Source organism: Denticeps clupeoides, chromosome 15 (genome assembly GCF_900700375.1).
Source record: "Denticeps clupeoides chromosome 15, fDenClu1.1, whole genome shotgun sequence".
Taxonomy (NCBI): domain Eukaryota; kingdom Metazoa; phylum Chordata; class Actinopteri; order Clupeiformes; family Denticipitidae; genus Denticeps; species Denticeps clupeoides.
The window spans coordinates 12,212,178-12,239,981 of record NC_041721.1 but is presented as its reverse complement, the minus strand read 5'-3'; the positions used below and the strand labels follow the sequence as shown (position 1 = coordinate 12,239,981).

Below are 27,804 nucleotides of genomic sequence, written 5' to 3'. Positions count from 1 at the left end.
ATTTATCCAGAGCGACTTACAATCAGTAGTTACAGGGACAGTCCCCCCCTGGAGACACTCAGGGTTAAGTGTCTTGCTCAGGGACACAATGGTAGTAAGTGGGATTTGAACCCGGGTCTTCTGGTTCATAGGTGAGTGTGTTACCCACTAGGCTACTACCACCCTCCTGTTTTTGGAACAGGAGCTATTGATGCATTTCACTGAACCAAGCATTTCACTGGATATCATACCGTGTATGACTGTGTACATGACAAATAAAATTTTAATTTGAATCTGTTCGATGAATCTGTCAGCTCTTTTTACTATCGTAGCTGCTTTGTTCACAATTGTCATCACCAAAAGTTACTTACTATATGCTCATTAACATGAATGAATGAATACAACGTGTTGTCTAACTTAAGGTGGTGGAGAGAAGCCAAGCGAATGAATTGCTGCCAACACAGCAAAAGCTCCCTGCTTTGGAGATATGCAAAAGTTTTGCCTCGTCTTCTAATTCCTTTGTTTATTCCATAACCTCACATGTGTTATTTCATAGTTCATGTGACCTTCACCACAGATAAGACCGGAAAAGTTATTTTTGAACATTCTCATGGTATGAAAATTCAGCTGATTGTGGTTAATTGTATTATAACATATTGCTTTCATTATGAAATGGTCCAGTGTGATACTCTTCCTTCTTTTTTACTATGTTGCACAAAAGCTTTACTTTTGGTTTTGCATTATTTTCTGCAAACCATTTCTAACCCATGCTTGTAACACACAGGGCGGTGAACCACAATGTATTCTGTGTGGAAGAACTGAAAGAAAGACTGGATCTGAGTCCCTGTAACGTCCTACACTTCAACATTCCCCTCAGTGCGGCCCAGGCGGCGACGCTGAAGTGCAGACCGGGCCTTCAAAGGGTTCTCCTCGCTCTCGTCTTATCTGAAGGCTCGTGCCATAATCCTGTTAGGAGCCGCCTGCAGAGACAGCGCGTGAGCTGAGGGCTCTCCTCTGATGTTCACCACATTCCACCTGCCTGCTCAACCTAGAACTAGATTCCTAGACTGTGACGCTCCCCACGGCGAGGAAGCACCTGAGCCAGAGCAGTGAGACGTCTGGCCGGTGCGACAGAGGGAATATCACTGCACCGACCACCATAAATCTGCTTATCTTTGCTGAACTTTCTGTTGTTTTTAAGGATGCATTCTCTGTTGCATTCACCTTTGACCTACAACCCTAACTTTATGTCACACAACCCTAACTTTATTAATCAACATTACAAAGTCACACAATAACATGAAATCAATGGGTTTTTGTCCCGTGCTGGAATTGCTTTGTCCCTATTTTATGTAAGCATGTTCTGTGCGAAACCGATAAAACTTTCTTGGATAGATATTCCGTCTCTAGAAACATAAGTGCATGAAAACATGATTGCATAAATCTCACAGGGGGCAAAGTATGAAAGCTTGGAGTGGTTTCCATGGGAGAAGACCATTCCATGTCATCTCTGATTGGTCAAGGGCGAGTAGCACCTCACCTCTCCCTGAACCTTCACAGGCTGCTGATTGGCCGAGCGCAGGCCGAGCCTCACTTCAGCGCTGACCCCTCGCTCCTGTTAAACAGTGTTTATGCCGTCAGGGAGCAGCCACTCTCGCTGCGCTAATCCCTTTGTTCTTGGAGAGACTAATGCAGAGAAGACGTGTCTCGGGGAAGAGCTAGAGGACCCACAACACTTATGCTTTACCTCGAGAGCTTGTCCCCTTGAGAGTTTCAATTTTTGCCCCGGCGAGAAGAGGCACTGCACACAAGAGCTCAGCCACCATCTCAATGTCATTCTCCGCCAGTGGCCACAATTTCCCATCACTCCATCATTAGACACTCGATAGCCTGAAGGTAAACAAGCCAGACGTTCGACTAATGCCCTTTATGAAGTGTTCCATTCTGCGGGTGAGTTCACTCAGAATTTGCTGCTGCTTGTCATTCCTTCGCTCTACCACTAGAGGGCCTGATTAGAATTTGCATTAAACTGAATGGAAGTTTCCCTCTGAATAGAGTGACTTTACACTTTTAGTTGTTAGCAGGCTGGAAAGCCCACAAAGTGTCAATCATTTCCCAAGATTTGGGAAGGCCGAATTTCAGGTTTTCAGATAAAAGGATGTGGCACAGTGTACATTTTTATAAACCAAACCAGAGAGTCAGGCAGCACATTCTCATCTACCCAGCCTACACACAGTCGGTCACCAGCACTTCCCCTTTTGCCCACATCTGCACACTTCTCAGTCAATGAACCCACTCCTCCTATTCTCCACATTCCTCACCCTTTTCAGCACGTCCCCCCCCCCCCCCCCTCCAAATGCACTGCGCTGCACACCTCCCCTTCATCGCTTCCCTCTTTTCTGCACTCCTCCCTCTGCCAGCTGCACACTACCAGCTATACACCTGTCTTATGCAAATTACTGTAACAATTCTTTTTCCTATAATAAATGTATTTCGCAAAACTTTAGTTTATATATTCATATTGTTCATATTGAATACTATTAAACACCTATCTATCTATCTGTATGAAGTACACTGAATATTAAAAAAAATATTATATTTAATAATTAATATATTATTTATGAATTTTTTATGTATTTATTATTTTTGCATAGTCATTCTCAGGGTACCCCATATACACCATGTGAACATGAAACATCTGACTCATGTGCCCACAGCCGCGCACCCATCTCACCCCCCTCCTCGATATGAATGGTGTGCACATAAACCACTTCCTGCGAAAAACAACCTCACAAATGTGCTCCAGCAACCCGTGATGGTCATGTAAGATGGAGTTTTTTTTTAAATGCCACCGTGCCAAAATATCTGATGACACCCAGAAAGAGGAAGTGTGCGGTGTGTCTGTTTTTCTTGCTGTGTCACCGTGCTCCTCGAAGAAGAAACCAAAAAAAAATATCTTGTCCGTGTGGGGAACCTGATGGAGAACATGTACAGTGCCGGCATTAAAAATCACTGCCACCTTAATGCCGGTGCTGTATTCTATGTGGAGGTTTGACGACGGTGGTGCTCACAGCCTGCCACCTTAATTATGAGTCCATGATGGATCATTAAGAGGTTAAATAAGTTCAGGCTGCAGAGAAAACTTTACATATACTGGACACAGTTATTCAGTGACCTTTACATGATCATTTTTAAGATGTAAGAGAACCAGCATGCTCACTTTAGAATAAAAATAAAACCAAACCAAATGTCACTGCAGAGAACACCATAAATCTATTTGCGTTATTACAGATTTTTGGGTTATTCATTTGTGTTTACTACTGACATAATGTTTAGTGTCAAAAATCTACATCCCACAATTCAGTCAATAATCTATCATGCAATTTTAAACTATAGGTAAATGTAACATTGGTAGATTTTCTTTGGTTCCGTTTCACTTTCCTCTATGCAAAATTGTTTAAAAATGAGTGATTTATAAACCATTGCTACCACAGTTAAAGTAATTTCAGGGACTCCGAACAGTCAGTGATTTTATCAATTCTGAGTAAAATAAATGTGGGTGGAGTTTGAAGTAAAGATGGTTACCTGTGCGGAGAGGACAGTTGGCCCCGGGGACCACATGCTGTGCAGAGATGGATCAGGGTGTCAGCAGTTTTTTTGTGTCATATATAAACCTCTGACTGTTTCCTCTTTTTTTTTTTTTTTTTTTTTTTTTTTTTGTTGCTGTCTGTGGGACTGAGTGCAAATTTGGGAAGTTTCTAATCATATTAATGCATTATAATCTGATTATATTTTGTTGGGCGAAATTGGTCTACACATTCTATACATTCAGAATAAAATACAGAAATGGTATAAAACTAGTAGGAAGTTGATGAAACATTTTCTCTGTCTCTCAGTTTTTCACTCATTAATGTATTAATAATGGACATCAAAACATTTAATTGACATCATTGACGTGTTGGGGGGCTGAAATAAGAAAATAAAACTGTATATACTTTATTGTTATATTAAAATATTGTATAAAATTGCATTTTAAATATTGATGTGCTCCATATATTTCCTCCACATGCATCTTTTTTTGTAATACAAATCTGATTCAGAGCACTGTGAGGCACTGAAGAAGGAAATCACCTTCTGTGTGTTTTTTTTTTAATCACTGTTTGTCTTATTTGTTCAGTTAATTAAAATGATGAATCAAGTTGTTTACCGGCTATGTACAATTGAAAATAATAAACAATCACATTCACATTCCTTTTTTTTTTTTTTCACAAAATTTTGTTCATTTCCACTTTTAAGTCTCTGAATCATTTTTAATCCCTGAAATTATCTGTTCTACATTGTTTATCCTAAAAATCATTTACCTTTTATGACAAAATTATATATATATTAACATTTATTATATATATAAATTATATATATATTAACATTTCCAAATGGACATGAAAAGAGATGTAAATTAGGGGAAACACCAAGGAAACTCCATTGCACCTTCAAAACCGCATCTTTCTGTTTGGCCTAACCTGCGTGATTTTCCAAGACCTTTTGTAGAGAAAGGCACTGTTCCTGCCCACCACAGGTACAAAAAAAATGTAGCCCTACTTAAAAGCCCTACTTAACCAGCGATTGGGGCCTTGGTGGCGATCAGAGAGACGAAAGAGCATCAAATTTACTTTCATCAACAGTCAAGAGAGAGCTGATGTTTGTTCTTGCCACTCATCGCGATGGCAAGGACAAAATAAGAGAGGCTGGAAGGGTTCTGTTCCTGAATAAATAGACGAAGACAGATGAATATAGTTATCCTGTGCCTGTGTGTGTGTATGTGTGTGTATATATAATTACAATAAATAGTAAAAAAGAAAATCGACAGCCACTCAGGAATGGAGATTGGAAAGCACTTCATTACTCGCTTTTCCCTCCAGCAATTTTCTGTCTGAGTCGCTGAGACGAGAGCCTAATCAGGCCTGGTGCGTCTGGAGGGTCCGCCAGAGAGGGAGGTCAGAGGTCACCCTCTGTGCTGCGGGCCAGGAGGGCGAGGGGGTTGTGTTGTTCTTGGTGGAGTGAGGAGTCTTTCAAGGTTCTCACATCTCAAGGTCATTGCACTTGGAGATTTTTTTAGAACCGTCAGGACGATGAGCTCAAAGGGTTTTTTTTTTGCAGTAAATATATATTCAGTCAGACAGATTATGATCTCTGAATGGATATGGAAATGACAAAAGAGGTAACAACTGCAGACTTCATATCGCCTGTGCGAGTATGTGTGTGTTAACCTGTATAATAAATGTATTGAAGTGTTCAGCTTAGAGAAATGGACTATGAATACGATTATAAACATGGGCAAATGCCACCTGACCCCTGCCCTCTGTCTCGGTCTCTTTAAGACGTTCACCTGCCGTTCCTTTGTCCAAAAGTTTTTGAAAGACGGCTGGATAAACTTGCCTTCACATCTTCAAACCTGATCTCGTTCCCTTTATTCCGATCGACGTGTTCCGTTCAGGCTGTGTGGTGTCGGAATAGTCAAGTTGCTTCACCCCCACACACACATACTCAAAAAGAAATGTTTCCCCCTTTTTAAGATGGCAATTGTGTGTGGCTTCATGTCTGCCTCACCTGTGTGTCTTTGATCATAGCGGAGCATGCAGTGTCGTTTGATTCCAGGGATACTTTGACAGCTCACAGGCTGGCAAAAGCCTCTCGGAAGACTGCAGGGAGATCAGAGGAGACGGGGTGGAAGGCAGAAGTCCAGCTGGGAGAAGATCAGAAGAGACACAACTTTAACGTGAGCCATTGTAAGCTGCCACGGTGGTGTGGATAACTTTTCCTTCCTTCTTTTTTTCCCCTTTTTCCCTATCTAAACTACTTTCCGGAATTTCTGAAAGCCTCTCATAAAGGTCTATAAGGTTTTGTCATATTTTGACAAAGGGGACTTGTGTCCCGCCCCCCCCCCCCCCCCCCCCCCCCCCCCCCCCCCCCCCCCCTTTTTTTTTTTTTTTTTTTTTTTGACAGTACTCTCTAGAGGTTTGCCTTATCTTATCCTGGCATGGTCATAACCATTCTGGCCCTATTCTGTGTGCTCGCCATTTCACCTCATCTTTCAGGCACTTTCCTCTGTCTGTTGTTGTTTGATAATGAGTAAAACTGCAAGATGTAATATTGTACATGCTGACATGCTGAGTGTTCCAGTAAGTGGTGCTGTATTGTTTTAAGAACATTCTGGTTTGTGATCAAACATTTTCAATTATGTAATACATTAAAACCAGGCAACGGAAAAAAATGATTTTGGTGCCATCAGTAATACGCAGATCAAAGTACAAAGCAACAGATTGCATAAACTGGGCATACCCAAGGAATTGTTCTAGTAAAAGAAGAAGTCCTTCCTTTAAACTTCTACTAGAGTAAAAGACGCATTTTCCTTCTATTTTCCTTCTGTTGAATCTAAAGCAAAAGCACTGCGAGTCTTGCTTAAACAGTGGCAGGACTCTTGCTTAATCAACTCAATTTGAGTTTCGATTTCCTTAATTAGGAATTAAAATTACAAATGTTTTATTCACTCATAACTAAAAGGATTCTGCATTATGTAGTGGAGGGAAACATTTGACTATGAAATGTAATAGAGTACATGGAAATAATTTTAGTAATGTACGGATATAGGTACAGTAGCTAATTACATTCACTTCATTACTTCCCACCACTCTTATTTACATTTACATTTACAGCATTTATCAGACGCCCTAATCCAGAGCGATTTACAATCAGTAGTTACAGGGACAGTCCCCCCCTGGAGGGTCAGGCTCATGGTAGTAAGTGGGATTTGAACCTGGGTCTTCTGGTTCACTAGGCTACTACCACCCTACAATGGCCTATATAGCTTTACATGAAAAGCAGAACTATCAATATCAAGACGTAAAGGCAGAAAAATACTTGTGTATGTATTTCATAAGCCATAGCTACAAATAAAAACTTATTCTTTATTTTCATCCATTTCCAAAATTTCACTATCACGCACGGGCTGTGTAGTAATGACCCACTCTAGTGGTAAAAGCAGAGAAATGCAGGCACATTAGTCTGCGTTCGGCATTCTTAATGGGCTCTCAGAGTATAACTAAAAGAGTTTTTCTTTGTTTCTGTGTTTAAGCTATACTAGCTTGCCCACGTGATCCATATTGCGTAATTTATTGATCAAATTATATTTTTAATTTTGTTCAGGTCACTTGGTTCCAAAAATAGTTCCTAAATAAAGCACAATATGCAACCACTCCGCGCGGTTGGCTCTAAAGTAGAGCTGTGCGGTCGGAGTTCAAAATGTATGTTTTCGAAAAAGAGTGTCATCTGTGTATGGGGACGCGGCGCAAAATGTCCGACTCAGGGAAACGAGTCTGCGTCACTGAGGGCGTTATGATGAGTATTAGAACGCAGTCAGGCCGACTTACCGGAAGCGTGTAACTTCCTCCCGGTATACGTCCGCAACATGGAGTAGCGCTCGAACGCGAATGTCTGCGCCGGTAGCGGCGAAGTTGTAAGCTACAGACTTTATTCATTTTTTTTTATTTTGGATGTGCCATTTACTGTTTTTATGTATAGAATAAAATTTTGGCCGGCGCATGGTGATTATGAGGTCATGGGTTTCTTCATGCAGCGGTTCTTAGCTAGCAGTGGAGCTAACTACTTAGCCGAGGTTTGCCTTGCTGTATTATTTGAATGTTTATGGCGGGTGTTTTTAATATCGTAGCGTCGATTTTCTGTGCCTTGCGGTCTCATTCGTGTTTTTGCAATCTAGACTTTGCCAGGTTTAGCCTGCCGTCGTGTCCTGTGAAATGAATGGGTCTTTATTAATGTCCCGGCAGATAACGCGGCCCAGAATGAGCCCTTCTAAAGAAGGCATGGCGAGCATCATTGACAGAAGCATGAAGATGCGGAGAGAGGAGCAGGCGCGCCAGGTGGTGCTGGCCTGGGCGGTGCTCAACGTGTCCCTCGCCGGGATGATCTACACTGAAATGTAATTTCGACAATATCATAGGATAATGTTTATTCAAATTTTATTTTATTCTTCACATACATAGTCAAACACTGAATGATATGCAATGAAATGCTTTAGCGACTGCTACAGACCACAGTATTGCAAATATTACAAGTATACAATGAACCAATATGCAAATATTGCAAACATAACCAAATATTACACTTTTATGTCTTATAAAATAGGTTTAACAGGTAGGGTGAAGGTGTGCAAATGAGTGCAGTCAAAGTAAAAAAAAAAAAAAGTTTTTTAAAAATTTGTGCAAGAGTAAAAAGTATGTGGATTCTGGGGGGGGATTGAGTCCAGAAGTGATTGAAAGTGCTGGAGTGTATTAGAGTTCTATGAAGTGTTGTGGTTGTTGAGAGCTTGTATAGCCTGCGGGAAGAAGCTCCTCCTCATTCTCTCTGTGTTGGCCTGGTCGCAGCAGAGAGAACAGTCCATTGTTGAGTACTGTATTTTAATTCTGATCATAATGATGGTACTTAAAGAGATAAATATTTTCTAGGGTGATGCTCATTATGAGCAATTTGAGAACCACTGGATATATATATATATATATATATGTGTGTGTGTGTGTGTGTGTGGTGCATTTTTTTTTGTAGGTCTGGCAAGCTCCTGAGCCGATACTACAACATTACTTACTGGCCTATCTGGTACATTGGTGAGGGTTTGTTCATTGCTGCTTTGTCATTTTTATTGTTTTATAATCTATTTCAACTTGTGACTTGTAAAAATGTACCTTCCTCTCACCCTCTCTCACTGTTTTTCTTTACGTAAGAACTGGCCTTTGCATCTCTATTCAGCCTCAATGCCCTCTTTGACTTTTGGAAGTATTTCAAGTATACCATGGCTCCATCCACTATTGCCGTCTCTCCTGAGCAGCATCGCCTCCTGGGGCTCAGGAACTCAGGTCAGCTGCTTTCAATGGACATTTTGAACATCATCTCTCCATACAGTCAATGGTATCAAATCTGTGTGTCTGCTGGACATTGGGAGCTGTAGCCTTGGCATCCTTTTTGTAGGCATTCGGGCCAATCCCCCGCAGCAGCCTGAGAAGGAGGAGACCCCTGCCCCTTCCCAGTCTTCACCGCTTCTGGCCCAGAATGTGCTCAGTTTCAGCCCCTCACGGGCGCCCAGTGCCAGTCCCAAGTTCTCGCCCGGCTGTGTGCCAGGGTACACACCTCCCCTCACCAGCCCCTCCACCCCAGGCAGTGCCGGACCCTTCTCTCCCCCTCTGCCTTTTAACAAGGTCTGTTTACTAAAGGCAATCATAAAGGATCATATTGGGTGTTTTTGCAAGACTGCAACTCTTCATGAATTTCTGTTACATTCATTACGTTCATAAAAAATTGAATTTTTTGTTGTTATTTGTTGTGTTTTTGATAGGTTCTGAACTACAGCCCGTCTCCTGGGACAACACCCTACCCAAGCAGTCTCGGACCTGTGGAGGGCGCAAGTCTGCGTTCCCGCTACCGCACGTCCCCGTCGATGTTCAGCTCCCCTGGAGGTAAGGAGGATTACGTGGAAGACGTCAAGACCTTGGAGAGGTTTCTGCGCGTAGAGGAGGAGAAGAGCCACCGCAGCCAGTTTGGTAAGGTGTCTTGAGCCCCACTGAGCCGTAGACTTTCAGTTTGTAATGGATAGTACAGTGGAAACCACTAATATTGGTCCTGTCTGTCCATCTGACGTTGACCACTATATGTGGATGATCAATAATCATTATTTTCTGTGTCTTTATTTCTACAATCTTAATGACATTTTTAGTACATGAATAAGATGAGGAAACTCAGGACGGAAGCTGTGTTTCATTCCACCTTAGGAAGCCATGAACATGCATTCTGTACATTTAGTTCAAGTGACCTTTATCGTCATCTCTTCTACATATTGTGCAGATATACAGAGAGACGAGAAGACATGGCTCCAGTTTACAGTGCAACATAAAAGTAGACAACAAAAAAACTGAAAAACAGTTGAGTCACATGAAATACAATATATAAATAAATAGGATACAGAATATACAATTTAGCAAAAAATGTAGTGTTAAAAAGTGACCAGTGATATATACATGTTTAGACTGTGCAAATAAACAACAGTAGTGATAGTACAGTTATTGGTTTCAGTGCAACAAGAAGAGGTAGTCCGTATAGCAGCGTGTGCATATTTGCAGCAATGAGGTATAAAGTGCAGAGGTGCAACAGAGTTAGTCCACAGTGCGAGTGTGTGTGTGGGGGAAGTATGAGTGCAGGTAGTGTGTTCAGGAGCCTGATGGCTTGTGGGAAGAAGCTATCACGCATCCTGGAGGATCGAGACCTGATGCTGCGGTAGCGTCTGCCGGATGGGAGGAGTGTAAAAAGTCCATGTGATGGATGTGAGGGGTAAAGCACGATGCAGGAGGCTCTTCTGATGCAGCGCTTGTAGAAGATGTCCTGCAGTGGCGGAAGAGACGCTCCGATGATGTTACCAGCTGCTTTGATGATCCTTTGAAGCTGCCTGATAACAGTGCTGTTACCGAACCAGGCGGAGATGCAGCTGGTCAGGACACTCTCTATGGTGCCCCTGTAGAACACGGTGAGGGTGGGAGGGGGCAGGTTGGCTCGCTTCAGCCGTCTCAGAAAGTGGAGACGCTGCTGGGCCTTTTTTGTAATGGAGGTGATGTTGGTGGTCCAGGTGAGATCGTCTGAGAAGTGGACTCCCAGGAACTTGGTGTCTTTTACAGTCTCAACCGTGGAGCCGTGGATGCTGAGTGGGGTGTGTGTGGGGCGAGTTCTCCTGAAGTCGACGATCATTTCCTTTGTTTTGTCCACATTCAGCGACAGGTTGTTCTCACCAGGCAGCCAGCTGCTGTACCTCATCTCTGTAAGCCGACTCATCGTTGTTGCTGATGAGCCCCACCACGGTCGTGTCGTTGGCGAATTTGATGATGTGGTTCGAGCTGTGCAGGGCGGTGCAGTCGTGAGTCAGGAGTGTGAACAGAAGTGGACTGAGAACGCAGCCCTGAGGGGCTCCGGTACGCAGCTTGATGGTGCTGGAAACGTTCTCGCCGATTCGGACGGACTCTCTGACAGGAAATCCAGTATCCAATTACAGAGTGAGGTACTCAGTCCCAGCTCGCTCAGTTTCACACACAGTCTCTGGGGGATGATGGTGTTGAATGCTGAACTAAAGTCTATGAACAGCAATCTAACATAAGAGTCTTTATTGTCCAGGTGTGAGAGGGAAAGGTGAAGTGCAGTGGACATCGCGTCCTCAGTTGACCTGTTTGTGCGATAAGCGAACTGCAGAGGGTCCAGTGAGTGAGGGAGGTTGCTTTTCACCTGTGCCATGACAAGTCTCTCAAAGCACTTCATGGTGATGGGGGTCAGAGCGATGGGCCGGTAGTCATTCAGGCAGGAACCTGAAGATTTCTTCGGCACTGGGATGATGGTGGTGGACTTGAAGCACGCTGGGACGATCATCTGGCTCAGCGAAGTGTTGAAGATGTCTGTGAACACCTCGGCTAGCTGATCAGCGCAGTCTCTCAGCACACGACCAGGAATGTTGTCTGGACCTGCAGCTTTTCGTGGGTCAACCTTGGCGAGGGTTCTTCTCACATCGGCTGCAGGCAGAGTGATGGTCTGGTCGGTGATGGGAGGCATGGCTTTCGTCGTGTGCGTGTATTGTTCAGTGTATCGAACCGTGCGTAGAACTTGTTCAGCTCCTCGGGGAGTGTGGCATCCCCCGTACAGCTGCTTGGTGCTGGCTTGTACTGAGTGACAGCCTGGATGCCCTGCCACAAACTGCGAGTGTCTTTTGTGTTGCTGAAGTGATTTTGAATCTTTTTTTTTGCGTGCGCTCGCTTTGCTTGGCGTATAGAGCGAGAGAGGTTAGCCCTCGCTGTTCTGAGGGCAGCTTTACTTCCGGACCGGAAAGCAGCATCTCTCTCTCAGCAGAGCACGCACCTGTGGTGTGAACCAGGGCTTCTCGTTGGCTCTGGTGGTGATGTTCTTCAGGACTGTAACATCCTCTATGCACTTGGAGATGTAATTTATAGGGATGCACTGAAAATCTGGTGTCAGTAGTGCCGTTAACCATGCCAACTTTTAAGCCCATGACATGGAGCGTTTGGCTAAAAATAAATAAATGAGCATTTCTGCCAGTTTTTTTGCTCTAATCCATGCACATTACTAGTACATTATGCCACATCTGATTAGCTCATTTTTTTGCCAGTTTTCCTTAAGCTTTTGATGAAATATTTGTCATGGAGATAAAAAAAGGATTATTTTTCTTTCTTGTGTGCCTCGTCCACTCAGGTTACTGCCAAGAAAAGTTAATCATGTTAAGGGCTGTCAAGTTAAGAACCTGAAATGAAGACTGTCACCTGACTTTTTGATCCATAGGGGTTGTTGGTCAGTTTAAAGTTATTTCCACTTATAAAAAGTGTTGGACTGTCATTACCATATGGAGAAAAAAAAAAATTTTTTACAGTACCTAACAAATCAAAACTGCAAAAGTGGAGTAATTTGATAATACCAGATGTAATATATTACATTACATTACAGTCAGCTATAGGTCATGCAGTTGCATTATAAAGGATCATTGCATACTAGATTATGGGTGGATGTCACAATGTCCTGATTATAATTTTGCCTTGCAGGGAGCCCTGAGTCTGCATCTTCATCTCACAGTCCAACCTTCTGGAACTACAACCGCTCAGTGGGCGACTATGCCCAGAGCCTGAGGAAGTTTCAGTACCAACTTGCCTGCCGCTCGCAGGCCCCCTCAGCCCACAAAGATGAGACTGATCTGGGCTCCAAGCAGGCAGCTGAAGAGGTGAGGCAGTCGACCAACTGTCGGCGTGAAGCAAATTGATCATGTTGATTTTCCTCTTGACAGGTCTGGGCCAGAATAACAACTAGTCGGGTGGTGGTGGACAGTATAGACAGCTGGACGGCCAAGCTGAGAAATGTGAGTGTTTCTGTGAAATTCACATCCTATTCTGTTCCGTTAGACCAGAATGTTGCATATAAAAAATGTCTTTATCAAGCCAAAAAGGGGCTCTTTGGGGGTATTTAAACAAGGTAGGCTGTAGTCCTTCCTGATCTGTCCTACAGCACCAGGAGATGGCGCTGTTTTACTTAATGTTTCCCTATTTTCAATAATTGAAGTGCTTTCATAATGACAGCACAGTTTCGAAACAGTTCATAATTAAGTGAAAATTTTAAAATATTACATTATATAATATATAAATAATATTTTATTTGTAGCTTATTTCTGTTGATCACATCTAATGTAATAAATGTTTTTTCCAACTTTCTTTGCCTGCAGTGGATAAATGACACTGTTTTGGTGCCTCTGGTGAAGGAGATGGACTCTGTTAATGGTCAGCTCCGGAGAATCGGCTGCCCTGAGTTACAGATTGGGGGTTGGTGTTCTTCAAAAGAAAGCATGTTTTTGTTCAAAAATCTTTTTACATGTTTATTTAATTATTTTTTTATTTATTCATTCCACATGCAACAGAGACCAGCATAAGTAGCCTCAAACAGGCTGCTGTGATCAAAGCTTCAGCCATTCCTACCCTCAATGCAATTGTTCAATACCTGGACATCACGCCCAACCAAGAGTACCTGGTGGACCGAATTAAAGGTATGGCTAAATGGCACTCTGCTGTGAATTCAGGTGCCATTTACCTTCAGTTTAGATGGTTCAGCGATGTGTAAAATGCGTTATGTCCTTATGTAGTCTGTGTCAACATTTACATTTACAGTATTTATCGGACGCCCTTATCCAGAGCGACTTACAGTCATTAGTTACAGGGACAGTCCCCCTGGAGCAACTTATGGTTAAGTGTCTTGCTCAGGGACACAATGGTGGTAGGTGGTATTTGAACCTGGGTCTTCTGGTTCACAGGCGAGTGTGTTACCCACTAGGCTACTACCATCTTTAAAGTGTTCAAGATTTGAGCTGATTCTGATGTTTCCTATTTTGGAATGTGGAAAATTTGAATAATAAATGTCATCCTAATACTCTTGTTTGGGGTGTTTGTTTGCAGAGCTGGCACACAGCGGCTGCATGAGCTCCTTTAGATGGAATGGGGGCGGTGATCTGAAGAACAGGAAGTGGGACACGGACCTACCCACCGACTCAGCGGTAAGATGCTCTGGTCTATATGCTAATGGAGCATATTTACCCTAATGACAGCATGTAGCGACATTAACTATAGTGTCATCTGCTCTACAGATCCTCATGCATGTGCTCTGCACATACCTGGACTCCAGGCTTCCCCCTCATCCAAAGTACCCAGACGGGAAAACATTCACCTCTCAACACTTCCTTCAGACCCCAGACAAACCTGGCAAGCACAAAGACTTAACCTTTATCCCTAACATATCTGATGGGTCTTATTTAAAGTTAGCAATTACCTTTCCTAGAATAGAGGTGTGGTGGTAATAGTGGCACTAGTATATTAGTGAATTTAATTATGCAAACATAATGATTGTGATATTTTAGATGTCACTTGAATAGCAATATTTCATTATTTGGTGTAGTTCATGACATTATATTTAGTAGTGTTGATATTTATGTGTGTTTTACAGACATGACAAATGAGAACCTCTTCTGCATCCACCAAAGCTCCATAAATCCCCCACATTACCAGCTTGTCTACCAAGGCCATATGTACAGCCTCCCAAAGGTGAGTATTTCTCTATTCAGATTTTTTTTTCATCCAGATTGTAATCCAATATTGTTTTTTTTTGTTTGATTTTTTTTTTATCTAAAATGAATTTTAAAGCAATACTGTAAATCTTCATTGTGCATTATTTGGATTTGGTTTTAAAATGTTTAGTAAATGCTGATAAAGAGTGAGAGTCAGTGATCATCTAGTTTTCTGATGACTGAATTCACCATCAGGGATTGTCTTTACAGGGCCGAAACAACCTCTTCCACACGATTCTCATGTTCCTATTTATCATCAAAACCAAGGAATCGGGCATGCTGGGGTCAGTCACCAGCTATTATTTTATTTTATATTATTATATATTATTTATTATATATATATTATTATTATTATTATTATTATTATTATTATTATTATTATTATTATTATATAATATATGTATTATTATATTAGTACAATTGCATAACGGTTCAGCTTGCTGTCATTCTATCTGAGCCAATACCCTTGATGTTAAATGTGTATAGATTTATATAAGCTGTTATAAAATGTTTCTCTTATGTCATAGGAGAGTCAACCTGGGCCTGTCTGGTGTGAACGTCCTGTGGATTTTTGGAGACTGAAGATCATCTGTCCCAATGATTTTTGGGCTAATTTCAGTGAAATTATTTGTGCTGTTTACCATTCAGCCTTTATAACAAGTTGCTGATGAATTGAGCCTCCTACACTTCATAAGCACATGCCATTGAAACAGAGCAGTGTCTAATTTGAATGTATATGTTTACAGTTTGCAGTTTTTTTGTGATAACATTATGGTAAATGCAATAGAACTGTGAAACATGTACTTGGCAATATAATTCAAAAAGTGTTTGGTGTGGGCAGGTGATGCAAAACTTTTATAATTCAGGACATAAATAGCATCCAAAAAGTGTCCACGTTTTAAGGTTTTTTAAAAACCAGAGTGCTATTTGTAAATATTCTGCAGAGAATATTTTGCATATGAAAAACAATGGCGGTGTTCTCATGTGTGTATATATAGTTGTTTTTTTTTTTTTTTTTTATTCCCATTACCATTATGAATGTAACTTTCATAGTGAGTTGAGCAGCATGTTTACCTCTGGAAGGAAAGGTGCTTAACCTGTGCCAAAGTTTTTCTTGTAGTGTAATGGTTTTGTTTTTGACAAAAGGCTATCGTTCCTTTGTTACATTATACTGGTATTGGTATGGGATGTTTTATTAAATTTTTGGGGTCTGTGACTGATTTTGACCAGTCTTTTTATTTCTGAATCGCTGGAATATTATTCTATAATATTCACAAGATATTAAGCAGAGCTAGCTAGCTTGTACTTGTGGGGGACAACTGTTTACCGGTTACAAAATATTTAAGGATGGCCATGAAATATATATTTGCCGTTTTCAGTTTAAATCTTATGGGTAATGTATCTTTATTATTAATTAATTAAAAACTATTAGGCCGTAGGTATTAAGAATATATTATTTAAGCACTATTCAATTCAATATTTGTTAGCACTGAATAGTTACAAATTCACCGCTTTTACTTGGGACTCAGTTTCCCAGCTTTCCGTGAGAAACAACCGTCGCTTCATGAAAACGTTGGTGTCGCCTTACGTAGATTGCTTAAATAGTCATTATAAAATATATGAATGAATTTATTTGATCGTTTCGCTTTAGTTCAGTGTCAGTAAACTTATCGACCGTGTTTTTTGCAGCGCGTAGCGGTCGACCTTTGAGGGGTTTGTTGTTGACTACAATACCCAGAATGCACCGCTCGCATCCGTCCGTGTCGCGCTGTGTGTTGGGGAAAAAGGACTTTGTGAATCGCAGCGATGTCAGTCCAGGTTGTGGCAGCGAAAATGGCCGAGGTCGAATTAAAAGACGTCGCCGGCAAAGACTTGGCGCCTGTTCCGCCCGTGACACCCAAGGCGGACGACAAAGGAGTAAACAAGAACGAGCCCGGTGCGGCTGTCCCTCCGTCCGCGTCTCCGACGACGGAAGGCACCGCGAGAGAGGACCCGTTCCCAGCCCCGAGTCCGAACCCGGTGAAGATGCCGCAGGCATCCGCGATGAAGCGCACCGACCCGCAGCAGAACGGCGGCGAGGCGTTCGTCAACAGCGACGGCACCGTGGCGGAGGCTCCGCGAATGAAAAAGGTAAATGCGGTCGGGCGGAATCGTGCGTTAAACGTGGCCGTGCGTGTGAGGGGATTGCGGTTAGCTAGCCAGCGAGCCCTCCGCGCCGAGCAGGCATTGTGTGACGATGCTGCCATGGCGTTAAAGCGCAGCCGGGAACACGGCGGGCGTTGCGCGGTGGCTGCGGGTGTTTGTTTGGTTTTTTTTTTTTATTTTTCAGTATTTTTGTGGTGATGCCGGGGCGCTCTCCGGTTCTCCGGCTGACCGCAGTGCGCTGGCGTGGCGTGAGCGCGACCCGGGACCAGATGCGCGTTCACGGGGGACCTGTAATAACCCGGTTCGAGAGAAGTACGCCGGAGTTTTTAAAAACGACAAAGCCTTTTTGTATCGAAGATAAGAAGTAGGGGTAAAAAAAAAAAAACATAATTTTTTTAAATGCCCTGCATGAACTCCATGGCATACTGTGCACGTTTTACAATCGAGAATGAGCCACAGGTTTTTTACTTTAACCCCAAAATCATAAACCTTTAGTATTAGGGAGTTTTCTTGTATAAAGTTTGTGTTTGCAAAGTGCTACCTTTTTCAAGTTAAGTTCATGTTACATTATTATATTATCATGTTAATATATTATTATAGTTAAATTATCGTTTTATTGTTGCTCATTGTTGCTAGTGAAATCAAACACTATGAAAAGTTGTACCTACCCCCACACACACACACACAGACCTAGAATTAATCAGCTGTGAATTAAGCACACATTGTGTTGTAGTGACAGCAAGGTCATTTGGATCATTATTGGTGACGCGTGGCACGAGCTTTGAATTTCCCTCATGGCGTGACGTTAGACATTCAGATACATGTTGTCCCTTTTGATTTATCGCAGCAGTAATTGCTACCATCTTAAATTAGCTTATGGTTAGTAAATATGTTCCTGTAGCGTGATGGGAGACCATAGCCTGACCTCTGACCCCCATCGCACACCTTATTTAGCCAGCGAAGGCATTTTTACCCGCTGAGCACTCCGCTCCGTGGAACGTCATTGTGTACTGTAAACCGGCGGCGTCGAGGGGGCAGTTGCTGATAAGGCTTATCTGTGCATCTCCCACCATCTTGAGAGTGGATTCAGAGTTCAAGGCCTCCGCTTCCCGCCACTATTGATAAGCAGCGCTGCAGTTGTGATGCGAGGAGTACCCGACTCCGTGTTGATCGGAGGAGGAACTGAACGTCGGAAACGGTCTCTTTTGTGAACGTTGTGTTTTGAGACCTATTGGTTGAGTTGAAGCTGCAAATGCAGTAAGTGATTGTAGTATGAGGGAGTGGTGTGTGTGTGTGTGTTTGTGTGTGTGTGTGCGTGCGTGTAGCAGATGTCACCACCACCCCAAACTCTGAGAGAACATGTCCATTTCCAGTCCATGGATGTGAACTGACAGGACAAGGCTGTTGGACACAAACCAAAAAAGCTCTCAAAATGAAGTTTGTACTCCTGTGCACTTTTTTTTCCCTCCAACCTTGGAAGGGATGATGGTGGCCAGGGTGGTAGTGGCCTAGTGGGTAACACACTCGCCTATGAACCAGAAGAGCCAGGTTCAAACCCCACTTACTACCATTGTGTCCCTGAGCAAGACACTTAACCCTGAGTTGCGCCAGGGGGGGACCGTCCCTGTAACTACTGATTGGAAGTCGCTCTGGATAAGGGCGTCTGGTAAATGATGTAAATGTAAGTGGATAAGCCCCTTTTTGTTAGATTTTCGTCCATGGAGGCCATTTATGAGAGCAGCATCCCCCGCTGCCCACCAACTCGCCATGCTAATGAGCAAGCAGAAGGCCATTTAGAAAGTTACGTCATGCATGCAGCACATCTCCTGTCGGCGGCAGGGATCGAGCGGGCCGGCGTGTAAATGGGCCGATTCTCGTAATCCACATGCGGGATTACGGCCCAGAGGGCAGATGTTCGGCGGTGCGGCATGTCCCGTATTACCCCGGCATCTGGAGTCAGCAGAGGAGACCAGTCACAGCCCGGAAACAAGCCGCCAGTTCAGCCAAGTGCCATGATTTCCGTTTTTTTTTTTCCACTTATGGCCATGTATACGGGCCATTAAAGTGTGTCCGCCTGCGTTATATAAGGTTATGTCATTAAGCCACAGTTCCCTGTACAGCTTACTGGCTTGTTGGACTCTAAATGGCTTGAAGATGGGTTATATCTGTTCTGGGAGCGGGTTTAGGTGCTGCAGCCATCAGCATATCGGACCTTTCCACAAAGCCAGCAGTGGGGCAAAAAATTACAGTTTTGCAAAATACCAAAGTTACTGTGCAACTGCATTTTTTATTTAGATATGACAAGAAATAGTGGGGTTTTTTTGTTTTGTTTTGCAATATCACCTGAAACAAGGTGCTCCAAATTTTGAAGAAATTTGTCAAATTCCATAAATATAGAAGTGTGACGTTTTTGGGGTTTCTGGTGACTGCCAACTCTTCCTGCTGTCTGTGCGTGAGCATGAGACGTGTGTCTGGTCCCGTGACGCGCTTCCATGCTGGCGGTCACCAGTACACCCCCACCCGAAGGATCACATCCCACGTGAGTCAGAGCCGCGGCGGCACCGGCTTCTATTAGCGCGGCGCCCGCACTCGTTTATTCCCGCTGCTGATCAATGCACAGCGGCCCGTATTTCTGCAGCCCTTTCATGATGCGTTGAAAGGTTGAGCGTGTCTGTGCTTCATTCTTTTTTTTTTTTCCTTTTTTTTGCAGTTGTTGCTTGTTAGTCGCAATGGTCTGCGATGGGTAGGCTAATACCGCTGAGCTAGGACTGTGGGGGCTGTGTTGAAATCGCTGCTGTACGGCATTTTGAAGCACCACGGCTTTCACATGGTGTCAACTTGTGTGTGTAAAATAAGCCCCTGTGCCATTAAGAGCAGTGCTAGTGTTTATGTGGCCGCCCACAATCCAGGCCAATTATAAATGTTAGCATTTTTGCCCAGAGTTAATAAAAAGTTTGTGGTTGTTATTCTGTAGAGGGACTGTCCTGAACTTTGAGTACACACCTTTCTGTCTGAAGGAGGCAAGCTTGAATTCTCTGTCCACCTTGGGGTCAAAGGGCACAGTCCCGAAAGCGTTCTGTAAATGGTTAACTGTCTGTTCTACTTGGAAAGACCTCGGTTCTTACATAGTGTCCTTCAAGAATTTACCCCCACCCCACCCCCATCCTTGTTCTAACAGAGCGAGCTCTGTGAATCTCGCCCTGGTATAAAGTTAGCCGACTCTGTTGCGAGTTCCCTCTTCTTCAAAGGTGACCAGCATCTGCTGAGCAATGACTGTAATTGACCTGGCTGGTTCGTCCACCTTCTTACTGCAGTTACTCAATAGGATGTGCCTGAACGAGGCTTCCAGGAACAGTGCTACACGGCTCTCGCTGTGGGTTCGATTTCGGCAAGCTCAAGGGACTCAGTCATCGTCTCTGCAGTCTGGAATCTGAGCTGCTTATACAAAAAGCCTCAAGCCATGGAGACACTACAAAGTCCACATTTTACAAAATATGATTTCATTTCCTGCTAATAACTAACAGACTTTGCTTTTCTGACAAAAACTCATTTTACCTGACCGTTGGCGTGTCCGCCAGTGTTCAGGAAATATCAAAATGTCAGCATACTTTTGATATATTCCGCCTTTTCCAGACCTGCTTTTGCAACATTTCTTTATTTACACTTTGGATTTCTTGTCATTATTTGTTAACTGTCTATTTTGCAGAACAAATGTGATCTGAAAAACAATATAGATTTTTTTTTTGTCTAAATAGATAACAACTGAAATGTGTAGGACTGTGAATTTGTGACCAAGCTACCATTTGGGTGGACAATTGGAAACTGGAGCACTGTAGAACAATACTGTGTTCCATAGGTCAAGGTCACAAGGTGACAGTAATTGGTGCCTCATGGTAAGAAGCAAAAGCCTGAAATTTGTGCAGTGGCCACTGTGTTGATGCTCCACAGCATTACACAGCTATAAAATGTCAGTGACCAGGTTATCTCCATTTCTATATTTCTATATTAGACTACATTTACAGCATTTATCAGACACCCTTATCCAGATCGACTTACAATCAGTAGTGACAGGGACAGTCCCCCCCTGAAGCAATTTAGGGTTAAGTGTCTTGCTCAGGGACACAATGGTAGTAAGTGCAGTGTGAACCTGGGTCTTCTGGTTCATAGGCGAGTGTGTTACCCACTAGGCTACTACCACCCTGCTATTATCTCCTCAAAGGATTTCTGTCTGGCACAAGTACAGAACAGGATTCATTTTAGTTTAAATTGAGAGATAGGAGTATAACAAGTATGGGACAAGTATAATGTTGTTGACATTAATAAAAGATTTAAAAAAAAAAAAAAAAACATTGAGCTATAATTGGATGTTAGGGTGGTAGTAGCCAAGTGGGTAACACACTCACCAGAAGACCCAGGTTCAAATCCCACTTACTACCATTGTGTCCCTGAGCAAGACACTTAACTCTTAAGTGTCTCCAGGGGGGGACTGTCCCTGTAACTACTGATTGTAAGTCGCTCTGGATAAGGCGTCTGTTAAGTGCTGTAAATGGATGAACATTGCAAAAATCACATGAGGTTAATGATGTAAACACTGTAATCAAATCTAAATGTGTGTGCAAAGCCAATTGAAATATAACAGTCTTGTGCATTTTAATAATAAATTATATATGCAAAAGCAGCTTTTGTTTAACCTCCATATCACTTCTTAATTACTTTTTGTGGTATTGGAAATACTGGCTCTGCCAGAAATCGCTCATGGCTCCCGTCATGGATATGCTGTAATAGCGGTACTGCAATAAAGAGCCATTACAGTTTCCATCAGTGCACAAGTGATGAGATGTGGTTGGGCCACCCTGACGGCAACTGGGTTGGGTGGTGTGATGAGTGAGCTGTGACACGGTGGCCATTTTCTTCCACTGGCACCATCATTACTCTGCCCGCTATTATCAAGCAGGACACTGATGCGGGCGGAGTGGAGATGCCTTGCAGGCACTGGATGCTAACGGATGCTGCGGATTCCCACAGTGCACAAGTGATTTAGGAGGAGGTTCCTGCTGAACAAAGCGTCAACAATGTTGATGTTTCTGTTGGTTTGCTGCAGTTTACTTCGAAGTTGTATAATCTGGGGATTTACGTCAAAAGGCCACTTTGACGCAGTAAAGGGAAACCTGAGCCTGTTGGTGAAATGTTGCCTGGAAAACTTTATCCCGTGTGAAACAACACAGCTTCCTTGAAAAGCGCTGAGGTGAAGATTGGTTCCTGAAGACCCATGCGTGGTAGGCAGTGCATAATGTGTTCTGTGTGGATGTCGGCCTCCCTGAACGCTGAACGTGCACCGGGGGCGGGTCTGTGGCCGGTGAGTATGTGCCTCAGCAACCCCTCAATGGGTCGGGAATACCGGTCCGGCCTCTGATACCAGCCCCTGTAACAAAGAGCCCTCATTGTGTGCAAAAAGTGCTGCATCACAAAAGAGTCCCTTACAAAGGAAAGCTCCGTCTGCCCTGCTTCCCAACCGCTGGAGCTCAACAGACAGGATAAACCACACGTTGGGAGGGGAAATAAATGGTATCTTTTTGCGACAGTTAGCTCAAAAATAATCGTACACATTCAGACAGTTCTGACCTCTGACTAGCTTTACAAATACTGACATTCAAAATGGAATCTTTGCTGTGACGCCCTGAGAAGCAGCAATGATGCTAAAGTGTCGTTAACAAGCAGGTCAGAGGGTTGCGGAGTTGGTTGTGATCTCATTTGATCACAAGTTTGCACGTTCCACCACGGATTTTGCACACGCTTTTAAATAAACGTCGCTCAGTCGTAGGTCGCAGACGATTAACAAGACATTTATGAGGCGTTTCAGTCACTATTTCAGGCACAGTCTACCTGACGTGAGGCAGTGTTACACAAGGCAAACGGTGGTAGCTGGAGGGGTCTTCGAGTAAGGTTGGTAGAGTATAAGATTTACTAATTAACAAATCGTTTCTTTCTACATTGTATTATGTCTATTTAGATACGTCAGTTAGCAGACTTTTAAATATTGTTGTATGCTGCTAACCAACTAACAAGTTCCCTTTTTTTCCACCCACTTGTTAGATATTCTCAATTAATATGCTAACAATGAGATCAGGAGGGTGGCTGTCATAAGCCTTTTAATGAATGAAGAAATAATGTTGTTTAATCTACATGGTGGCAAGTTAAGTTTTCCTTGGTACGGTTTACATTTTGTGGAACTTCAGTCTTAGTTACCATGGTTACAAAACAGCAAACTGTATACAAGTTTGGAAGCTGTGTAGGGCAGGCACGAGCTCTTGAGGCCGGGCACAGATTGGCCATTCCCACCCACCAATTTTACAAAGGTAGCCCAAAATATTGCCAGACTAAAAACCACTCCCCACCCCGACGTTTTTATTTAATTACCCGCCTTGTCGAGAGAAGTGTGCTATTTTCAGCAACGCCTCTCTGACAAACCTGCAATTTCACAATATCCAAGCTTCTTGTGTTTTTGCTTTGTTGTGGGGAAGCAAATGCTTAAATTGCATGTCATAAAATTCTTATGTTGCTTTCTGGCCTGTCAGCAAAGCCAGTTGTTCTATGACTTCTTTTTTCCCCTCCTTTAGTTCGCCAGCCAGTTTTGACATTAATTTAAGCTTTCTTGAGAATTGAATAGTATTACTGACAGACAAATAACATATCAGTTTCCAAAAAATATAATAAGTTATTATAACCCACACCTGCCACAAATTTGGTATATTTTTGCTCTTTATGCTGCACAACTGTTCTCTTTCTTTGCTTTATTACCATGACCTAATTGCAGTTGAATATCATTATTGATTTCAAATGAGATTCATCTGCATTCATCTTAAAATATTGATCCGTGATCTCCATGTCACTGTCTTTACATATACAAATGGGAGACCTGTTCAGTCAGGGCCAAAAGTTTAGAGAATGACACAAATGCTGCTTTTCACATAGTTTGCTGCTTCAATTTTTTCTGTTTTTGTGGTGTATTTGATTACTACTTCAAGCATTTACGTTTCAAAGACTTTTATTGACAATTACATCAAGTTTATTCAAAGAGTCTCTGCAATTTGCCCAGACATGCTGTCAATCAACCAAATTGACAGCCAAATCCTGGCTGAAGGTGACCCATTCCTTCATAATCAGTGCTTGGAGTTTGTCAGAATTTGTGGGATTTTGTTTGTCCACCCGCCTCTTGAGGATTGACCACAATTGGATTAAGGTCCGGGGAGCTCCCTGGCCATGGACCCAAAATCCAGATGCCCCAAACAATCGAAAAGGGGCTTCATCAGAGAAAAGGACTTTACCCCAGCAGTCCTCAGCAGTCCAATCCCTGTACTTTTTGCAGGATATCAGTGTGTCTTTGATGGTTTTTCTGGGAGAGAAGATGTTTCTTTCTTTGCTGCTCAGAACCAGTATTTGTGTCATTCTCAACTTTTTGGCCATGACTGTATATTTACCACAGTTTTACGGTTGGTGGTGTGACTGAATGTGAGCAAATGGTAAACCTGACCTATTCAAGCGATAATGACTCTTGACTTGCATCAGTGTGAAGAGTCAGCTTCGATGTTAAAAAGAAATGATGGAAATCAGTGGGAGATATGGCTGAAAATTGGAGTGACATTAAACGTCACCTGCCGCATCCGAATGCAGAACAGCTAGAATTATGCTTCATGTCCAATTTTCTTCCAGAGGCGAGTTGTGGGAATATTGAAATTGTTAAATAGCCTACTGAGTGGCAGTTGCAATTCGCTATAAATCCCATGTTCAACGTAATTTTGTGTGTGAAAGGGGGCATGGAGACAACTCTTGTATTGAGTGCGTGGTGTTGGGGCTGTGCATTGATTTGCAAGGAGTGCCAGCGCTGTCCCACATTGGCAGAATTTCACACTGCTCTTCTTTCTGTGTCCATTGAAATGATTTACCCCACCAGTCCCACTTTCCATTTGTGCGTTACTTATCAATCCTGAGGCATTTGAGCACGCTTGCCTGGGAATTCAAGCATGCCGGGTAGGACCTGTACTTACACAACTCCCCCAAGGATACTGTTTCACACCTGTCCCCAGTGTACCGAAGGAAAAGCCCCGATTGGCTGAAACCCAGACGTCCTGCTACCCTCCAGGTGAACCAGCACGTACGTCTCCGTCCCTCCAAGTTCACACATCTTTTTAACTGTGTGCTGAGTCACCATCCAGCGTGGCACCTTGGCTCAGTGTCAGCAGCGTGCGTGTGAAGTCGTGGTCTTCATGGCCGCACTTGTCTGTGTGAATTAATTCACTGGGACGTTGCCTTTGTTTTTCTTATGTCACATGGCCCACAGGGTCTGTGACTCACTGGCTGAAACGCGCCAACAACGTACAGCACTGACTGTAGCAAGACGAAGAGGGGTGCTGAATGGTGCAATGTGACTTCTTTTTAACAATCAATCAAATTAATAAACAGTCGTGAGCAGCGGCCCAAGGCCAGTTAGAACGAATTATGGGCAAGCTCATTTTCCAGTAGTGACTGCTTTTCTGCCAACCACAGAAGACGTCCGGCTCTGGAAAGAAAGGAATGTTTCCTACCAGCCCTTCCATTGCCCAGAGACATGCTGTTTAAGGGTGTCGCCAACACTGACACGCTAGTGGCGTGTTAGCATGCGTTCACCCTGCAGTAGACCAGTGCCTGGAGGGCACAGATCTTGTGCCTCTAGACTTTCCTGAGACTCCAATTTGGTTTGGTGGCTGCATGGAGGAAATGTACGACCTCTGTGTTTATTACAGCACCGGCAGATGCGTCTACTGCGCTCAAAGTTTCATTTTTTGGTTAAGGCTTTGTATTTTAATATATTATTATTCAAATGCTGAAGCAAAACATTTCTAGTCTGGGGCCATGGTGTCCCAAGCTGTCACCAAATGAGCAGCATTGTTCCAGAGCCGCTATTGGCTAACATGATTGCCTAGGGATTGAACTGCCTTTAATGACCTGCATTTTAATCCTCCATGGACCTTTTGTGTTTGCTCTCTCACTCTCCTGTGCTCTTTGTCGATTCATCACTTTAATCTCCCATCACTTCCTGCTCATCAAAGACCTTGTCTTCTCAAGGTCAGAGCCACCTCACATAGCAAACCTGCTACTTGCATACAGCAGATGATGTAAAATATTGTTGTATGCAAGTTATTTTCTCTAACACTAGAGGCTTATATTGTGTGATTTCATAGCTCTTCTTTTTAATGTAGTCTGTAATAATAGATTTTAAGCACCAGTGGAGGGTGATGCTAAGATACCTTGCTCACAGTCTAGCAGCTTCCTCAGGTGCAGCTTCCTTATATAACAAACTAAGGTGTGGTGTAAACCAAGAACAGTTTTAAATGTATAAATAATACTTTTTGCAACTTGCAAAATTAAATGTGTGCTTGAACTGCAGAGCAACAAGTCACAAAGCAGTCAACAAGGTATTTCACACACAAAAGCAGGCTGGGGTTTCAAGTTTTAGAAAAAAACACATGAAGCTCATTTCCCTTCCAAATCAGAAGAAACCATTGAGACCCAGGTACACCCTGGCCAGTCTGGCCAGAATTGGTCATCAGAGAACCCTGAAAGCCATACCTCCGACAAGGAAATAAGGCCAAGTCACTCAGCTATGCACAAAAACTTATGAACTGGGTTGCAGTACTATCAGGTAGGTGTGTGATTGGTTGGTGTTATACTGCAGCAGGACAGCAACCCCAAACATACAGCTAATTTCATTTAAAACTATGTTCAGTGTAATGAAGATCAAGGAGCGTGGGAATTATGGTATGGTTTGGATCTGGATGTCTGGAACAGCCTCCTTCAAAAACTGTGCACAAGCGAACCTAAAATTGATGCTCTTTATAAGGCAATGGGTATTCTTACCAAATAGTGATTTATGGTTTAGATTTTTCTTCTGTTCATTTACTGTATTTTTTTATTTTTTTTTTTTTATTGCATTTGATATATATATACACACACACACACGAAATTGTGTGCAGTTGTATTCACATATGAATGGAAACTATTATTGAAAAGAATTATTTATTTTAAGGGTCAGATTTAGACCCCAGCAGTTACTGGGTGGCCCCAGCTGTTGGTGGATAGTATGTCGACCCTTAGCCTTCTGGGACATATAGGTTGCCCTCTTACTGGAAAAAAAATTATGAATTCTTAGTATGATGTAAGACTGTGCCATGTGATGTGTGTGTGTGTTTATTATTATTTCCATTAATCTGAGTTCATTTGAAATAGTGTGGTTGTGTTGGTGAATATTGTATTGTAATTATTTATTTTTTATTTTTTGGCATGATTACCACTGTGACTCGCAATGTTTGCTAAATTAGCATATTGCATATTGCTATTTATGACCGTAAGAAGGTTATTATTTAGACTTTATTCCAGTATTCAGCCTGGTAAGAAATGATGTGATTTGCAATATTTTTGGCTTCCCTTGCTCAGCCTGAGAACAGTGGGTCATTATTTTCATGATGCCCGCTGGTTTTCATTGTAACGTGGAGCTTGTTGAGAGAGACGGAACAGACACCGAGCTCTCTTATGAATAAGGCAATGCACGTCAAACTGAAGGGGGGAGGTGGTAACAAGATATCGCTCCTCTGCTCCCATGCCCTCTGCTGGCTTCAGACCAGCTCACTGTCTGTATTTGTCCAGCACGCTCAACTACCAGAATGATTTGGTGTCAGACGCGCCACCGAGTCCAAAAGGCTCAGTCACCATTTGTCAGAATTTCCCCAATCACCACCCAGAAAATGGATTTTGTAGTCCTTGGTCACATGTCTGGATGCCATTTGATGTTGTCGTGATGACCTGCACAAACACTGCATAAACACCTTTATCTCTGTTTGATTTTCCGTGCTGTTCCACAGCCATTTAGTCCTTCTCGGATGCTGAATCATAAACCTGTCTACCGCTCTCAATGACTAAAGTGCTTTTGACTGAAGACG

At 42.9% G+C, this 27,804-nt stretch overlaps 3 protein-coding genes across 7 annotated transcripts in view; 2 read left to right on the top strand and 1 right to left on the bottom strand.

The window, feature by feature from the left end:
• tfec (transcription factor EC) overlaps positions 1–3,607 on the bottom strand; it is a 38,819-nt gene extending 35,212 nt beyond the window's left edge. The window contains exon 1 of the mRNA XM_028955386.1: positions 3,565–3,607. Coding sequence (XP_028811219.1) covers positions 3,565–3,600 — 36 coding nt within the window. The 5' untranslated portion in view covers positions 3,601–3,607. The remainder of the gene's footprint in view (positions 1–3,564) is intronic.
• A 3,794-nt stretch (positions 3,608–7,401) lies between these two features.
• On the top strand, positions 7,402–15,907 carry tmem209 (transmembrane protein 209). 2 transcript variants are annotated; one of them, XM_028954759.1, is made up of 15 exons: positions 7,402–7,492; positions 7,821–7,972; positions 8,596–8,654; positions 8,772–8,903; positions 9,016–9,242; positions 9,380–9,584; positions 12,627–12,802; positions 12,866–12,937; positions 13,298–13,394; positions 13,490–13,615; positions 14,022–14,119; positions 14,210–14,324; positions 14,566–14,663; positions 14,897–14,970; positions 15,214–15,907. In XM_028954759.1, the coding sequence occupies exons 2-15, from the start codon at positions 7,836–7,838 to the stop codon at positions 15,266–15,268; spliced, it is 1,671 nt and encodes a 556-aa protein (XP_028810592.1). In that variant the 5' UTR covers positions 7,402–7,492; positions 7,821–7,835; the 3' UTR covers positions 15,269–15,907. The 2 variants fall into 2 exon arrangements, with proteins under 2 accessions (XP_028810592.1, XP_028810593.1); XM_028954760.1 differs by lacking the exon at positions 7,402–7,492 and having other exon boundaries at positions 7,914–7,972; positions 8,596–8,646.
• Positions 15,908–16,439: 532 nt separating this feature from the next.
• Positions 16,440–27,804, top strand: part of ahcyl2b (adenosylhomocysteinase like 2b) — a 31,724-nt gene continuing 20,359 nt past the window's right edge. For 2 of the 4 annotated variants that reach the window (XM_028954997.1, XM_028954995.1), the window contains exon 1: positions 16,440–16,816. In XM_028954997.1, the coding sequence (XP_028810830.1) occupies positions 16,493–16,816 (324 nt within the window). In that variant the 5' untranslated portion in view covers positions 16,440–16,492. The remainder of the gene's footprint in view (positions 16,817–27,804) is intronic. The other 2 variants (XM_028954998.1, XM_028954996.1) reach the window with 1 other exon arrangement.